The sequence below is a fragment of the Ambystoma mexicanum genome, chromosome 4q, assembly GCF_040938575.1.
Source record: "Ambystoma mexicanum isolate Mex_15411 chromosome 4q, UKY_AmexF1_1, whole genome shotgun sequence".
Classification (NCBI taxonomy): domain Eukaryota; kingdom Metazoa; phylum Chordata; class Amphibia; order Caudata; family Ambystomatidae; genus Ambystoma; species Ambystoma mexicanum.
Window position 1 is genome coordinate 44,962,988 of NC_090928.1, and position 18,655 is coordinate 44,981,642.

The window sequence follows — 18,655 nt, forward strand, 5'->3', positions numbered from 1 at the left end:
CTCGAGCCCCTCATGCTTCTACTACTCTATCTTTATTTTATAATACTGCAAAACTGTCTTGGAATCCCAATATGTATATTAATGCAACAAAAACTCTTCTGTGTTGCCACTCTCTAAAATATAGTTACTATATAATGGATGAACACGCATTCATAGGAATACAAGCATTTAAGCTTGCCTATCTCCCCCTCTCCACCCCTCCGCCCCCAAGAGCCTGCAAACTCCTTTCCCACCTGCACCAACTTACATTATTGGTTATAGAAGAATGCAATTCACCATACCACATAAATTGGGGCCATGCAGCGCACAAGAGTGATAACAAAGAAGGTCAGGTTTGTCAAACAACCATATTACTACCACCACCTCTTCGCCCACGTTTTTTTCCTGTCCTTTGCAACGAACTCACCTTGGGGTGATATTGAAGAATGGAGAAAAGCACTTCGTGACATCCTCTGAAAACACTGTAGTAATCCTCTTTACGCAGCCTGTCAAGTGGCACAGACAAAAGTATATCAAACGCCAGCGTCACATGGTGGGGATTTTGTATGATACCTTCTCCTTTCATCAGCATGAGGGCAACAAGTTCCAGAACAGGCACAATAAGGGAAGAGATCAAAGACTCGTCTTGGCAGGCTTCCATGGTAAGCAGCTAAGGTAAAAAACAAAAAGGCGACATTAAAGAGTAAAACTATGTTCTACAAGATTTTCCATAGACAATAGATGTACCTAAAACCTTGAACACCAAAACGAAACAATATTATTGATGGTCTCTCAAACACATTTTTTGGCAAAGGTTAGGTGCAGTTTTGCTAATGTACGTTAGGGCCTGCATTTGTCTGACTCATGTCCCTTACCACTTTCCAGATCCGAAAGTGGTCCACAGTGCCACTGTGTTCCTCTGCAGGGCATTTCCACAACCAATTGTGTGACTGTGTGTACACCAACAGTTTGTAATTTGTTGACAGAAGCGACATAGAACTAGCTTTAAGGCACTTACTGCTACACTGATTTATGGTTGTAGCACCACTGGACTCCTACCAGAGAGAAGATTCACAACCATGTTCTAGTGCTTGGACCCTCTCACCATGTTTCACAACCAAAAGGCATTAGCATAGCATAAAGCTAAGGTATTGGGCTGAGACATGCTGGGTTTGCAGACCAAACCAGGATCTGGAGCCCAAATCAGGATCTTGTACCTTCAGATTCCAATGATTGACCACGTTCCTGTCAAATCCCTCAAAGCATCTTCAACCTTTCCTGACCAAAAACATCACCACAAGTAAAAGGCTGTCTATATGACTATTCATTCAATTCCTGAATGCAAAGCCAAACCTATAGTCCAGTCACACCCCACCTTCTCATGGTGCTACAAGCACAAGAAGTGCAGAAGGAAAGGTTAAATATGAAGACAACACAACAAGGTGGAGGTGAGGGGCTGGTCTTCAGTGGAGAGGAAAGCTGTACCTTCCCTGCCTACCGACTGCACATACATAATGCTAAACACTCTTGCAGTTGAGCTATTTGCTTGACACCATTCTGTATTCAACAAAGGTGGAGTAAACTATCTACCAGGCAGGTCGATCCTTGTGGGTAGTGCCATGGTGTTGATATCAGCGCAGAACAGGTATAAGGGGAGGTTAGAAGTGACAGCTTCATGGATAGTATGGACCCAGATGCGGGGCCTATGCAGGTCCTGTTGGGAACAAGGGGGACCATGTTGCAGGGAATTCTGTGAGCCCACAGGAATATATTCTTGTAAATTTCAAGACTATCATTTTGTGTCATTTTAAAAAAATATATGTTTATTTAAAACCAGCACAAAAGCGACAGCAGTACAGGTAAATGAAAACACAATGTAAACCACACCTCAGGAGAACAAAAGAAGCAGGTAAAAGTCCCGCGCGTCAGACACTCTGCCCCCCTTCTTCAGACTCCGGTGCCACAAGCATTGTCTTGTGCAACCTCTCCTAAAATAGCTGTCTGTTGACCCATTCTGCCCAGCTAACTATCGCCTTATCTCCATCACCCCTTTCCCAGGTAAACTCTTGGAGAAGCTGGTTCTCCTCCAACTGATCCTTCATGCTGAACTCGCTGGTTGCCCTCCATGACCATCAATCTGATTTCCGGGCACCCAGAGGCACGGAAACTGCTCTCCTGTACACCCATGAAGACATGCTCACAAATCTCGACTCCAACTCTCCTGCTGTTCTCATTCTTAAGGATCTCTCTTCTGCTTTTGACACAGTCAACTATTCCATCCTCATAACACTGCTCCGTGATACACTCTGCATCACGGATCGGGCACTGGATTTGCTAACTTCTTTCCTTCCTAACTGCCCCTCCCAGCTGCAGCTGGGCCTTTTCTCCTCCACCACTTCTCTCCACCCGTGGCATCCATGGCTCTTCAATATCTATCTCACCCCTCTTACTCACCTGATCTCTTCCTCCTCTCCTGTAAGGAACTCGTGGTGACGATAGTAAAGTCAGACACAAGTGATCACAGTTAAAGGGTGTTTATTAAACTAAGTACAGGGTGGAAAAAAGCCTAACCTAAATCTAAGATGGGAGCAAGCGTCGACCATCAAATGAAAAATAAGGTAGTCCTTGTGGCGTCTTGTCAAAGTAAAAAGCCTATACTAAGAAAAACCTATTGCCAATTCCTTACAACCAATTACAGAAAGAGTGTGGGATAGTGTATTTACAATAAAGAAGAAAGTGTTCACAAATAATAAGTCAGGATGCGATTGCCTCGAGGTCTCCCTTCCCCACGTGTTTAGCATGAGACTGGAGCCCAGCACATGCTCGGGCCTTCCCAGCACGAGCTAACAGTTCTGTATCAGGTACTTCGATGGTTGAGTCTCTTCGTAATGCAAAGTCTTTTGCCTTTGAGGCCTAATGCTCTCAACAAAACACACACAAAGTTCTGTTCTACGAACACTTTGGGTGATGGCTTCACCCTTGGGTCCCCCTCTTCTGGGCACTGACCCCTCAGACGTATTCAACAAATTAACAAGACAGTTCCTTTATCAGCGAACCTTGGGTGGTAACATTCCACCCCTAGATCTCCCTCGGCCGGGCTCGGCCCCCAGAAGACAAGGGGGACACTTCCCTTCCCCTTGTGTCTTGCAATGCTCACGCTTTCAGAAATCTTAATGTCTTTTTAAACAGGTTTTCAGATGTTGCCCCTGGGTGTCGGCTTCCCCCTGCCGGGTTCACTCTCGTCGACTTTTTGTAACACACTTTTCATGTACTTATCTTAACCATGCAGGATTCACTTCCCTTAGCTTTCACAATTCTCGGCCGGTCAAAGACTTTCGACGGTAAAGAGGATTTTATGAGACCCCTGTATGACCACTTTGACCGTTCTTTGTCTCTTCCCAAGGCCTTCTGGTTACAGTAGTCTTTACCATTGGGTAATCGCTCAGAGTTTCATAAGTGAGCACCCACGTGGTGCTGGACTCCTCTGTATCCGGTTTTCCCTCTCCTTCGTTAATAGTATACTTTTGCTTTTCAAAGATCAATTTAGCCTTTGGCTACTTTTCATTCAACACATTTCAGTTTCTTATCAACACCCCTCGACTCACCGGCTGTGATGAACTGCATGGTATTCTGATGTCTTGGAGTCAAAGTGTGTACCACAGAGACCAGCATCTCTCCCCAGCTTTGTAATCAGCGGAGGAGAGTCTCGCGTATCAGGCACATCTTTTGCAATACATGTTGGCTATTGTTCGCTGACTTAACGTGCCCTCTGTGGAGGTTGCACGGACCTTGGTCGGAAAGGGCAAGGTCCACTCTCTCCTCGTCTCCCTCTTGGTCTGCGCCGTCTTTCTCCTCCTCTTGAACTGCTGTGTTGAGATAGCTCTTACGTTGCACGTATTGCTTTACTCGTCCTGTGCTCCACCTTTTATCCCTGTGGGGAAGGGAAACGGCCATCAGGTGTGTGTGATTCTGGTCAATTGCCTGACCCTGGTATTGGGACAGGTCAGGTAAACTGCTCTAGTGTTAGCCCGTTTTCTTTCGTGTTGGGCGAAAGTGTTCGTGTGGAAAAAGGGGGGGGCAGTGTTTCGGAATATCCTATTTGGTAGGATGGTGAAAAGGTGTTGATAGAAGGGGGATAACACATCTCGCCCATTGGTGTCCCACTCCCCAAGGACCCCACATCCAGGTGATCCTCCCTCACTGGTCCACCCCCAGGAACTGGATCCAAAAGCGATGGCCGTGTCCTGGTCACCTGGATGACCGATCCCTGGCAACTAACTAGGGAGACACCATCAGGTTTCTCACACTCCTCATTTCCAGTGTTACGCTGATGCAACACAGATTTCCTTTAAACCTCCCTCCTACTACCTCATCCTCTCTCATCCCAGACTGTCTTACTGCTATCCAGGAATGGTGTGCGGCTAATGATCTCTGTTTTAATGACAGTAAGACGGAGATCCTTCTTATCGTAACACCAGCGCCCTGCTTCCCTCCTACCCTCTGCCCACGTTTCTTGGGCCCTCTACCCTCATCATCCCGTGAGGCCAAAAAACTCAGGGTCATCTTTGACTCCTCTCTTAGTCACCCCTCCCATCTTGGACCAAGAAGACCCACTTCTTGCTTCACCTCCTTAGAGGCAATCTCTCTTTCCTCTCCTTTCCCCCAGAAGCTCAATGTTTTCTAGAGCTCTGGTCCTCTCTAGGCTGGACTACTGCAACAACCTCTTCCTCAATCTCCCCCTTTCCTCCCTATGCTCCCTTCAGCTAATCCAGAATAGGGCTGCAAGACTTATCCTTGGCCTCAAGTCCAGAGACTGTATCACTCCTGCCCTAAGATCTCTCCACTGGATCCCTGTGGCCACAAGGATCAAATTCAAGACCCTCTGCATCATCCACAAGGCTTTCTGGGTCCTGTGACCATGCTATCTCCAACTTTCTCTCCTAAATACCTCCCTGCCAGAGCCCTCCGCTCCTCTAACTCCAACTCTCTGCTTGTCAAACGTGTATCCAAGCAGAGAATGGGTGGGAGGTCTCTCTCTTCGGCTGGTACCTCTCTTTGGAACAGCCTCCCTTCCCCTCTGAGACTTGTACAAGACCTCCTTAAGTTCCGGAAACTTCTCAAAACTCAGCTTTTCTCCACCTCTTTCTCCCCTTCCCTTCCCTGCTAATCAACCCACTGCTGCTGAGACTGGCAGTCTGGACCTTCATGAATCTCACAGGTTACCAAGCCCCTTCACAGTCGACACCAGCACACCCCCCTCGACCCTCAGCACTGCCCTTGTGGGCCCCCTACCTGGCGGCTGTGGCCTTAGTCAGTGGCCTCCTCCCCTGGTTCCCCTCAGCACTTCCCTTCCGAGTCCTCACCAGCACTTGCCCATACCTTGCTCCCTCCCTTCCCCCCTGCATATAGTCCACCTGCACTTCCACTTCCTTCACTGCACTTGCACATCCGAATGCCACAAGGCCTAGTAGGACCAGAAATGTACATTAACTGTTTTCTTTTGCTATTATTATTTTACTCCCTTGTTCCCTCCCCTCTTGCCTTGTGGAGCCTGGAAACACCTTTTTGTTGTATAGGTGCCCAACAAAGGCTAAAAGAAAAATCAAATAGTTATCTACATCGATTAGAGAAAGGGAAGAGAAGAAAAAAAAAAAAAGAAAAAAAACATATACCCAGTATCATGTTACATCGACATACAGATCTAAAAAGGAGAACTTGACAAATATACAAGTAGGTATAGGTTAGGGTCAGTCCCAGGAAACAGTTAAAACAATCCTATCAGTTTTATATTGCATGAAATGTAAAGACCAAATAGCACATTGTGATAACTCCTGCAGAGTCATCACTGAACCCTACCCTAAGATTACCTCCCACGTGGTCGGGGAAGGCAGTCGCTACCTGATCCTAACCCTGGGGGTGGAACCATGAGAGAGGACGAGAGTCCTGTAATCCTCAAATATCTAATGGCATGCTGTCTTCGTAAAAGTCCCTCTCATGAGGGAACCACTTTCTGTAAAGAGTTACCTAAGCAGAATAAGTTATATACATTGGGAGTTCTTGAATTAATGTGAAATCCTCTAATAGGCCATGAATCTGTCTTGGGTAGAAATCTAATGATAAGCCACATATCCCTCATAACATCTACTAACTTTAATAACTTTCAGTTCAACAATCAAATAGAAATGAGTAGACCTAAAAGACTTAAACCCATTTCAAAACCTTTATTCGGTTTACACCTTCAAGTTAATAACACATTAAGAAAGACAATATAATAAATTACTTAAGAATGAAGGACAATACATTCATTAAAAACAACCCAATCAAAGCAGTTGATAGATTCTACATGTCCTAAAATCATCATAAAAAGGACAACCGATAAAAGTGTAAAACCAAGGAGAGCACAGCTGGCAACCTTGCTAAACAGTCATTGATCTTAAATCCATAATGCCTGTGGTATTGGGATTAGGAAGAAGGACCAAGAGTCAATGAGGATCAAAAGTGCCACTGAAGAGTATGTGCGGTCTAGTTGTTTGAAGGAAAGGCACCTGAGAGGGCCATTTAAATCTGAAAGTGGACCACACCTGTGTGGAGGTGGAAGAGGAAGGAAAGGAGCAGCAGAGGCAGAAGCAGTGCAGGAAGATACCGAAGTGGTTGAAGCTGCAGGTGAAAACAGGAAGAGACTGCACTCTCCCAAGCTGTAGCTTGGGGTTGGATCGTGTGCAGAGCAGCAGGTGAGCACAGAGGTGAGGAAGCGGACGTGGCAGTGTCTGTGGGGAGGACAGGAGATCGGAAGAGCTGTGGTCACTGAAAGTGGAGCAGCAGAGCCTCCCAGAGAGAGACCCAGACAGCAAGAGAACCGAAGAGGACCCAGAGCCGCCGAAGAGAAGAACTGCTGTGCCGTGCAGCACACAAGTACAACGCCGAAGCAGTCAACAGTAACTGGTGAGCCTCAGAAGAGATACAGGGCACAGAGGCGCTTTGTAGCATTCTTTACGCTCCCACCATTAAGCCCTGGGAGCCCGAGTGCAAAGTGAAATAAGAAGGGGGAGGAAAAGAGCTTTAAATTAATGCTTAATTAAACCCCTTGGCTGGCAAAATATAAAAGGATGCAATTCCCCATTTCTGATATGTTAACTTGGGGAACCCTGTAACCTGCATTACCAACAGCCGAGAGGCTATCCAAAAGAAGGCAAAAAGAGTGCATTGCCAAATGCACAGACACTATAAACAAGAGATAAAGGGCAAAAAGAGCGCAATTCCCCTTACCTGAGACACCAGTTTGGGGAAATCTATAACCCATACTGCCACTAACAAGAAATCAACTGTATATGGAGAATCCTGGGGATCCCCCACTAAAACCCTACCTAGAGTCTCCTCCCAGGTAGTTAAGAGAGGGCAGACGCTTCATGATCCCAATCCTGGGGTGGTGTACTGCAGGAGGATCACATGGGTGGAGACCAGACCAAGGAAATTGGGGAGATTGCCCAGAGTGAGAGACAGTATTTTTTCTTGACAAGGAATCCGGTTACCTCAAACTTAATGGAGAAATTGGAGTATTGCCATTTTGGTACATCTCAATTCTTTGTTAAGGGTAAAAAGGAAATACCTGAAAGAGTAACTCCACTTTGTGTTGAACCCAAAAAGTCTATCTTTAATACACCTAGGGACCCATATCCTCCACAAGATCAACAGTATTCCCATGGAGCGATGAACATTTGACCTTTTCTGTACCTTCTGTCTCAAAGGGTTAAACCTTATTCTTCTCATAATAAAATCTGGGGTAGAAAATCCATTTTAAAATCCTTTGCAGAATTAGAGACATTTATTTTTCTAAATAAAACTACAAGTCCCAGAATCCCTCAGGGACTGTGAAGAATAATAGGGCTAAAGAGGCAGGTAGGAGCCCAGGTCTGGCAGGCAAGCCTAATAACTCTAAACAAGTACAGGCAATTCATCATAAGGGCCTGCACCTGATCCTAATCAGGCTGCCTGTAAGAGAATCAATAGAAAGAAGCAGTGTGGGAGTTGGAAGGTCGGAAGGAGAAGAGGCAGAGCACTTAGCCAGAAGATCGCAAGGAAGTGTGACCACAACAGGGATGCCAGAGTAGAGAGGCAACTTTCAATTGCAAACTGAGTTGGTCCAGTGCTCACAAACCCTGAATAGCTGTGGAAGCACTGGAGAGAAAAGAAAGCAGCAGGCAGTCTTTCCAGGTGCGCCTCACTGCTGTGAACGCAGAGCTGAAGTTGCAGTTGCTCCTAAGGCCCGTGTGCAGAGTCTAGCCGAGGGAAACTGGAGAGTAGGAGGCTCTCCATTAATGAGGCCAGATCAGATGCGCCCTTGCAGCAGAGAGGTGTGGATCTCAAGAGTGACCACAGTAGTAGCAGGAGAAGAAAAAGTCAGGAAGCCGCAGAAGCCTGCAGCGGTCATAATTGGGAATCAGAAAAGGAAGCTCTGCACTCCTTAGACGCACAAGTTCATTGGCGGTAACTGTAGCCAGATTTTAATGGCACTCGCATTGAGTTATGAGCGAGACGAAATCAACCGTAGAAGTGGGAAGTCTTTATCAATGGGAAAGTAACACGTGCTTACCTGAAACGCTTGCGTGAGATGAAAAGCATTTCTTTCCCAAAACAGCACTAATACTTTTTTTCCGAGCGGCCGCATGGTTCCTGTTAACACAGAGAACGCTGCCAGTAGTGTCATTGAAAATAAACTGACTTTCCTGAAGAGTTTCAAGTGTTGTTTAAAGAGACTGTTGGTATGAGACAATGTTTCCCGATACCTTGGAGGCTGAGTGCTGAGCGAAGCGCGGGAAGGCGTCTCCCTTTGAAGTGGCGGTTCAATACTAAAACGCAATTGTGTGGTTGTAGCAGCAGTAGCAAGATTGTGGCTATCAGTACTGTTAAAGCGAACTGTGGGGCCAAGGAATCTGTTCTGACAGTTACATTGCAGAAGCAAGTTGAGAGAGCAGTAAATCTCAAGCAAGAACATCCTGACAATTTGTACATAAGACACTGGAGAAGCTAGAAGTGAAGAAGCTGCTGTCAAAGTGAGAGAAGATACTTTTGTCAACTTCACCTATTCTTTCTTGGGACCAAGTCATCCAAGAAACTGCATTGGTGCTGTTAATTCTTTGTGGGACTGTAAAGCAGGAAGTCTTTCACCAAACAAAGAAGAGACTTTGGCGAGTGGATTTTATTTGTGTGAACCTTTTGTTTCTTTGGAACTTTTCAAGACTTTGGTTATGACTTTTTGTTCCTTGGAGAAAATTGACAAGTAAGATCCGGCCAGACCACGAGAAGTCATCCAAGATACTGGGCGTTGGTAACCTTTCATTTATGCTGTTTGAATGTTTATATTGCTTATGGCGAGGGTTTTTTTTTTTGAATGCTAGGTTTTCCCATAGATCTTATAATAGGTAAGGAATACTCTGGTAGAGTAGGTTTAGTTAAGATTTCTGTTATTTTGTGTGTAATAAAAATGGCAAATCCTGGGAAAACTCAATACAGTTGCGAGTCTCACATTACTGACCACTCACATGTAGCAGTAGGAGTTTTCTTCCTGGCAGGAGAGTGAACCAGGAAAGAGACCATTTGCAATTAATCCTGGCAGGGGAGTACATCCTGAAAAAACAGTTGCTTTGAAGAAGTGTGGTTGTGGTACAAAGATGTTATAGAAAGACATTAGTAATGTTATCATGACGACAAACTGTTGCATCAACAAAGGTAGTTGCTGTGCTATCCTGACCAAAGTATTCCATTGAAATAGTTGTGATACCAATATTTACCCTGCATCTTGAGAAAGACAGTGTGTGGAGGAAAACAATTGCCTTGGTTTATGAACTAGTGTTTTGTGACAGACAGTTGCTTTACCAAGTGGAAGGACCGCAGTGTACGGAAAAAACCTTTTTGTTGAACTAAACAGAACTTTGTTCAATCTGAACTTTTCCAAGGGTATTCCTGAATTGACACAGGGGAAGGGAGCACAACCCTGGTCACAAGAGTACTTTCTAAACCTTATAAACTCGAACATTTGCATTTTTGTGTTAAACTGAAGACAGCCAAATAGTCCTTGTACACTTTTGTTATATGTATTAGTATGACGTTGAGATGCTTTTTGGACACTAGGTCATCTTTCTTTTGTTTTAGTTTGCTAAGTAGGGAAATTATCGTTAGGATAGAGAAATGGAGGCTTTTATCTCACCCCTTTTTATTTTAATAAATGGCAAACAGTGAGAAAATTATACCTTTGTGTCCATCTCTCATTTCTGACCCCTCACAATATTCATCCAAAGCATTCTCGGAGAAGTCGCCTTAAAGGATTGAGTGAATTTCCTGAGCTACTTTAATCTCAACTCACCCCAGGCTGAGCACTCCATGAACACATGGAATAAAGATTGCAACAAAGTAGGTTTGCAAAAACAACAGAACCTTGCCTGTAGAGGGTTACCATTCCTAGCACCAATTATTTCATAGGAATGGAGATGGTTAAGTTAGATTTTCAGAACTTCTTCTCCAGCCAGCATCAGCAGATTTCTGTAGATGTCCCGGAAGTTTGAATAAAGGTTTACCTTCTAGAATAACAAAATGCTGGTATGAATGCTACTGGCACTCATTGATAGCTTGTACCCAATCCATTTCCCAAATCTTTTTTTTTACCTTATCAGGATTCCCTCGAAGAAGATTTAAGGAAGTACCCACTTGCTCCAAACTTTCCAGACAATTATCCCAAGCTTTTAATGACTCCACACTTCGAGTGTCTAAGACCATCTAAATTATCTGTTGAAGCAATGTATCTGGCGCTGTGTATATCTTTCGTAGTAGAGACATGGCTTTCCAAGTCGCTGCCGCATACAGCGATAGCAGGCCCAGTTCAAAACACAACAAAACTGTTGGGAGAGCCCAAGGCCAGACCTAATCAGCATTTCCAAAATATGCTCTCAAAAGAGCGCCACAATTAAAGCGAGATTTCCGCCTGGCAAGTCAACAACGGAACAACTTTAGTTTTAAAAATGTAATTAGGGGAAGAGCAGAGAATTTTCCATAGTGCCGATTTATAAATTCTGGTTAGTTAAAAAGTGCTTTTAATTTTTGCTTAAAAAAAAAAAAATCTAGCTCAGACAGACCAGGGGAGTTTCATATTAAAAATCCCAAATAGAGACCACCAGGGAGCACAGGCAATATGGACGCCTGAACGCTCACCTTCGTCAGAACCTGAGAGCGACACCGATCTTTGGCAGCCTTGCCCAGCCCGCAGGCTAACCGACATTTCGGTGAAATCCTGGCAAGAATCGGACCAGGATAGCCTAAGATTCAGGCTCTGGCCCCAGCGCCCCAGGAGAAAGCCACGCATTGGCACTAAGGCAAATGTGGCGGCCTGCCGTTGCCTGAGAGAAGCGTATCCCTGAAGCCGTAGCTCGCCAGCTCCCCCCCTCCCGCAGGAGCCATCTCGGCGGGCCAGGCTCTGAGCGAAATGGCGCTCCCCACCCCAACAAGGAGAACACCCGCTGACGTCTGGGCGCAAGCAATGTGGCTCCGGGAGGCTCCCCTGGTGGCGAATGACTCCATACTTGCCAACCCTACTGATTTAGGCAGTAGGCTACTGCTTTTTAAGCAGTCCTACCGCCTACAGATTTGGGTGACAGATTCTTCTTTTTACTGGGGCAGGTAACTAAGGCAGGCTGCTTGAGACCGGCCCAGTCAAAGCATGCAACACATTTGTTTGTCTGTGCAGAGGGCGCGGGTGAGTGATGGGCTCAGACCAATCCAGTGACCTGACAGCTACATGACTCCATCCTGCACTCTGGCCAGGACAGGCCTTGGGTGAACCACCATTGAAGGCAAGTGGCAGAAAGCACCACCATCGCACAGCACCTGTATATAAGAATGAGGAGGGTATTTATTTATTTATTTGCATTTATATAGCGCACAGAGCTGCCCTGAGGCATTGTGGCACTGTTACAGAGTACTTGTGAATAAACATAGCATAGGATGTAACAGTAGATAGCAGTGGTACGATGACAGTGGTAAGACTTGCTAGGGTTACAGTGCAAGCATAACTGTGTAAATTAGTTCAGACACTTTAGCGGAATAGGAAGGTTTTTAGATTTTTTCGAAAGATGGTGTATGAATTTTTCTTTCCTTAGTGAGGTAGGCAGGACATTACAGTTTTTGGGTGCGAGGTGTTGGAAGCTGGACCCCCCTGCTCTGGTTCTTTTGAACGTGGGAACATACATCAGGTTGGCGCGGTGTGCTCTGGTAGGTCTGTTAGAGGTGCTGAGGGAAATTCTTTCTGAGAGATAGGGAGGGGCGTCTAAGGTAATGCATCTGCGTGCGATGGCCATGGCTTTGAAGAGTATGCGTTCCTTTACCGGTAGCCACTGGGCGTTTTTTCTTGCTTCCGAGATGTGTTCCCTTTTGGGAATGGTCAGCGCTGCCCGGAGCGTGTTGTTTGCGTGTTTTGGAGTTTTTTGAAGTTGTTGGTAGAGGTGCCTAGAAAGAGGGCGTTACAGTAGTCCAGTGGTACCTATTGTGGCCCTGGCAATGGATAAGCAGTTTTTAGTGGAAAGGAAAGGCTTTACTGTGTTGATCACCTTGGTGGTGAGCGCTGAGGCGGAGGCTATGGCGTTGACTTGGCGGGACATGGATAGTGAGGCATCTAAGTTAACACCTAGGGTTTTGACAGTCTTGGAGACTGTGATGGCGTTATCGATGTTAAAGGATTTATATTGAGGGGGAGTTTATTGAGAGTTTCGCTAGTCCCTACTATGAGGATCTCGGTTTTATCCCCATTTAGGCAGAGGCCATTTGCGGCCATCCATGTTTGGATGGCTGTATAGATTTTGGTTAGGGCTGTCACATCTTCATCATAGGTCCCAGTTAGTGGGAGTAGTACCTGTGTGTCTTCCGCGTAATTAGTGTACGCTATATTGCGACAGTCGAGGTCATTGAAAAGTGGAAGGGTAAATATGTTGTAGAGTGTCGGGGCGGTGCAGGATCCCTGAGGGACGCCGCAGTGGATGATAGTGGGGGTAGCTGAGGCAGTGTCTGAGAAGACGTTCATGAGTCTGCCATTAAGAAATGAGGCTACCCACGAGATTGCTTCTGGTGAAAAATGAGCTTCATTTTTTAGGTGCATGCCTACAATATCATGTTTGACATGGTCGAAGGCGGCGGACAGATCCAGTAGGAGAAGGAGTGCCGGTTTGCCTTTGTCCATGATGTCCCCAAGTTTTATTTTTAGGTCGAGTAGGGCCGATTCAGTCCCGTGACCTGGTCGGAAACCTGACTGTCTTTTGCCTAGGATATTGTTAGATTCAAGGTATTCCTGGATTTGCGTGTAGGCAACTTTATCCAGAATCTTGAGCAAGAAAGGCACGGTGGTGAACGGCCTATAGTTGTTGGCAATTTCAGGGTCAAGCGTGTTTTTTTTTTTTTTTAGAAGCGGGCATAACCAGGGTTCTTTTAAACTGTCTGGAACTGTGTTGGCGTTGAAGGAGGCGTTAATGAAGGATTTGAGAAAGGGGGCGTGTGTTTCAGTGCAGTCTTTAATAAGACTGGCTGGACAAGAGTCTCCTTTGCAATTGGAGGGTTTAATCTTGTTCATTATCTCAATGACTTCCTGTTCTGTTACTTCCCTGAATTTGAAGGGGGTTATGGGGGCTTTGTCTGGGAAGGGCACTGGGGTAGGGTGGTGCTGGTGGTTAGACGTAGTGGTAGGTTTGGGGTACAGTGACAGGTTTTTGTGGTGCTCCTTGATTTTAGCTTGTAGGAGTTCGATTTTGTTCAATAGTGCAGATTGTATGGAGTTACACCAGGTTTGATCTTTGACTAAGTCCTGTGACTTAGTAACTGGTGTGGAGAGTTCTTTGAAAATGGCAAAGAGTTCTTTGGATTCGGAACTGGTATTAGCAATTCTATCATTGTAGGAGGCAGACTTGGCTAGGATTATGGCTTTCTTGTATTGAGAGGTTATATTTTTGTAGGAGGATAGGGTAGTTGGAGAGGGTGTTTTCTGCCAAGTATTCAGTGCTTTTCTTTTTTGGGTGCGGAGTTCTTTAAGTTCAGATCAGAACCAGGTGTTTGAGTGTTTCACTGGTTTGGCTTTTTATTCTGTAATGGGGCAATGTTGTCTATGGCAGTGCTTATGGTGCTCTTATAGATTTCTGCTAGCACTGACGGGTCAGAGGACTTAAGGTATGGTGTGAGAGCGCTGCGGTGGGGTATAATCTTATCTTTGGTAAGATTTTTAGCGCATCTTGCCAGGGCAGGGGGGATCGAGTTGGGCTTTTTGGTCTTGGATGCGGCTGGGATGAAGAAGTGGATGATGTGGTGGTCTGACCAGGGGGTCGGGGTGATGGAGCGGATGTCGATGTGACAGTTGTGGTCTGCTACCCAGTCAAGGATGCTGCCTTTGTTGTGTGTAGGTGAAGTTATCTTTTGGTCAAAGCCTAGTTTTTTTAGGGCTAGTGCGAGAGATTTGGCTGGCTTATCTTTTTTGTCACTGTAGCCTAGGTTAAGGTCACCTTGAGGATGCTTTTGGAGGTGAGTTTTAGGTTTTCTGTTAAACGATGTAGGAGGTTCTCGGGGAACTCCAGTAGTGGGCCAGGTGGGCGGTAGACGAGGTTGATGGTGATGGTGGAATTGGGAGAGAGGACGATTTTTATAGCAAGGGAGACTATGCTTTCACCCAAGTTGGAGGTGATTTGTCTGGCCTCTAGGTGATTTTTCAGGATTAGTGCTATCCCACCTCCTATTGAGCAAAGGCAGTCTTGCCTGATGATGGAGTAGCCCTGTGGGATGGCAAAGTTGAGGGCTGGACCTGCGGCGCTGTGGAGCCAGGTTTCCGTGATGGCTAGGATGTCGAGGTTGAGATTGATAAGGAGTTCGTGAATTTCGGTGGCATGAGCAGGGATGGATCTAGCGTTGATAAGGGCACACTGTAGGGTTTGGGAAGAGGGGGTGGGGTTGTGTAGGGCCTGAGAGGCGGGGCTGGAGTGTGCCACAACTGTTGTGGGCGCGGATGGTTTAGTCAGGTGCGCCAAAACTGTTGTGGATGTGGATAGTTTGGTCGTGGGGGTGGACAATTCTGTGATAGTGGGTAAATTGGGTGGTGTATGGTGTGTAATGCTAGGGTGTCTGGAACAACGGAGTCCCAGGAGTTGGTTCCTGATGTTGGTAGGTCTGGGGTATGAGGTTTTAGTAGGTGGGAGGTTGGTAGCAGTAATGTTGCTTTTAGTGAAGAAGGAGGGTAGAAAGTAAGTGGGGGGAATGTTGGAGGGGAAAGTGGGGGGCGGGTGGTGGGTTGGTTGCTGGCGAGTGGGATGGTTGCGTGTGGGTAACTCATGGTGAGCAGAGTTAGAGGGTAGTGGGGTAGGGTGCAGAGCGGCAGACCGCTATATAAGGTAATGGAGGTAGCCTAAGATTGAGAGATACAGTTATGTTCAAGTATGCATAAGGCTGGTAAGGCAGACACAGGTGTGTTCAATATGCATTTAGCTAACAGGGCAGTGGAGGTGGCCTAAATACGAGAGACACGGGTAAGATCAAATATGCATTTAGCTAACAAGGCAGTGGAGGTAGCCTAAATACGAGAGACACAGGTAAGATCAAATATGCATTTAGCTAACAAGGCAGTGGAGGTAGCCTAAATACGAGGGACACAGGTAGGATCAAATATGCATTTAGTTACCAGGGCAGTGGAGGTAGCCTAAATGCGAGACACACAGGTAAGATCAAATATGCCATTAGCTAACAGGGCAGTGGAGGTAGCCTAAATATGAGACACACAGGTAAGATCAAATATGCATTTAGCTAATAGGGCAGTGGAGGTGGCCTAAATACGAGAGACACAGTTAAGAGACACAGGTAAGTTCAAGTATGCATAAAGCTAGTAAGGCAGACACTGGTGTGTTCAATATGCATATAGCTAATAAGGCAGTGGAGCTCGCCTAGAATTGAGAGACACAAATAGGCGCAAAAATGCGGTAGGTTAGTTATGTATAGGGGGTTCACCTGAATCGGTGGCTAGAGAGGTATGTGTGGGCAGTCTAGGCCCCAACTGTGGTTGTTGTCCATGAACGAAGGACAGTGCCAAGGTCAGCAAAGCAGGCAAGAAGGACTGTGTATCAGTCTCCATGTTGTTCACTTATTCATCTTGCACTGCAGGAATACATATGTATTGCCCAGGCTGCTGCTACAGAGCAGTGGCAAATGTTGCTTACCATCTCTGTGTGACTACCTTCTGTGAAGTTAGGCAATTGAATTTGGTGTTAACTTACCATTCACAATTATACACTTTAAACAATTGAGCAGCTTTCCATGTTGTGCTGTTTGAATGTGCTGTTTGATGGGTTTTGCATTTTAGAATACTCCAGTGGTGCCAACAATGTTTGTTTTATATTTTCCTGTGATGTAATTGTTATGAGAAGCATTATTTTTGAAACTTGAAAAATCCTACATCTTTTTGGCCACAGAATGTTGTCAAGTATGTGACTTAGCCAGAACAACGGGGCGACCGCGTGGAGGAGCCTCCCGTTGCAGATCGGCTGACTGCACACGCCGCTGCAGGTAAGACACCACTGTAGTATCTTTTGTTGGGATGTAGCTGCTCTGCATCAAGTACACTGATGCAGGCAGTAGAATGTATGAGGTAAGCATGGAACCCTGCTGGTTCAGGATTCCATGAATGGCAGTTAAGCATTCAGGATGGGAGATTGCATGAAGTAAGATGTATACCTTATAGCTCCTACTCCCTCTTCATAACTGTACCCTGAAACAAATAAAGCCTACTTCCATTTGTACCTCCCTGTCTCCTGACTGGTCCCTACATACACTAAAAGAACCCCATTATGCAACAAGTGGCGATGAGGATGTTTGGAAATGAGGGTCCAGAGATGGCAGATGGCAGTGCAAAGTCAGTGTGAGATGGCGCCCACTGGTATAGCAAAAATGAGAAAATGAAGTTGGTGAAGTCAGCAATGGAAAATATGCCCAGGAAAAAACAGCTTATGTGAGCAGCGACGTGGCCTAAGTCCTGTTGGGGATGCGAGGACACACTCTCCCTTGCAGGCAGCTAGAGAAGTGGAGAGTTGAAATGCCTGCTTCCTTTATAAGAAAAGGTACTGTGTTGTGTTATGTCTGTGACAAATGGATGTGAAAAGATCTGTGCTTAAAGTGGAAATGCGGAAGAGTGAGCATTGTGTAGGAGAAACTGTTTTGGCTAGGCTGTGGTCATATAAGGCAGTGAAGATCAACAGGGAAAAAAAATAAAAGGAAAGAAATTACTCTTTTCATAGTACAGTGAATGGGCTGTGAATTACAGTGATGAAAGACTGACTGCCAAAAATAAATGACTACCAAAAGTAATTATCTGGGAATATAGAAAAAAAAAGAGAAGCTTCATTTTAACCAGCTGCAGCTTGTGATGTTATATGTGAATTGAAGCATGACTGACCGTGCAGAGTGCTGCCTGAGTCGAGTGCTGTATCCAGCCATGACCGTTGGAGATGGTCGGAAGGGTGAGCTCTTTGCAGCTTGCTTGCAGGAAGAAAATGATGACGTACTAGAACGTTGATGGAGTACTGGCGAAGTTAGAATGCTAGTGGTGTGCATTACAATCCATGCTGGAGAACAAACAAGCAATGCGACAGTGTTTGTATGACTTCAGGGCCATATGGAAGAGATTAGAGGAATGGTCCCTTTGACGTATCCTACCGTGATGACGATCGTGGAAGGAAAGGAGTCTCCGTGTTCGATGCCGTAAGAAGAGTTTCACTGATCATGCCACGCGAAAAGAAGCAGATCGTGTACAGCTGTGGGTGTAATGCGGTGAGCAACAAAGAAGATGTGAAAGATGCCGGTGAACAGTTTTGCGGATGAGATGGAAATAAAAATAAAGGGACATTTAAAAGAGAAAACAAATATATTGAGATGCTCATTTTATGTAGCAATACGAGCAAGACAACGTGCAATTTAATGACTTTATGTAAATACTCAAGGAGTGGGTGGCAATATATTTTTAAATAAGAATGTTTGGATTGCAGATGACAAATCTGAACATTTACTGGATTTGAGGTACTGTTCTATTTTTGTGCTGACATGTAGCAGATTTAAGAGGAGCCGACACCAAAAGTGATGTACCTAGTGTTGTTTAGGTAGCAGGTGTTATGTAAGGAGCACTACGAGTAATTCATGGACATTAGTTTATGCAACACATATGGTGTTGATGTCTGTAAGTGGATTGTGACATGGTTAAAGATACTAAGAAATATTTCTGTGACACAGGGTAACATTTCTGTAGAAAGTATGTTAAGGTCACAATGTATTGATGTGCTAGAGAATGTGGATATGCAGGGAATTTTGACAATGTTGGTAAGCATGTGTCTGGCCTGGCTGGGGAGGTGCAGAATGCATGCTGTGTGAGAGAATGTGAGTGTGTAACAAGTCTAAAAGGTGCAATATGGAGAGTATGGGTGCACAATAATTAGTTGTATTGTATGAGAAATGAGTTGCTTTGTATAAAATGAAATTACAAAAGGGTAATGTGCACTATTGGCTTGAATTGCTATTTGAAGATTGCAACTGCATATTTAAATTCTCCTTATTAAAGGATATTTTAATGTATAGGTGTAACGAGTTTTAGGTGCACAAGAGTTATAGAAAGTGCAGTAGGTTC

The 18,655-nt window shown here is 45.3% G+C and overlaps 1 protein-coding gene across 2 annotated transcripts in view; it reads right to left on the reverse strand.

The window, feature by feature from the left end:
• The window catches only part of URB2 (URB2 ribosome biogenesis homolog), a 945,224-nt gene that overhangs the window by 119,825 nt on the left and 806,744 nt on the right, over positions 1–18,655 (reverse strand). For both annotated transcript variants that reach the window (XM_069607426.1, XM_069607425.1), the window contains one exon: positions 407–649. In XM_069607426.1, the coding sequence (XP_069463527.1) occupies positions 407–649 (243 nt within the window). The remainder of the gene's footprint in view (positions 1–406; positions 650–18,655) is intronic.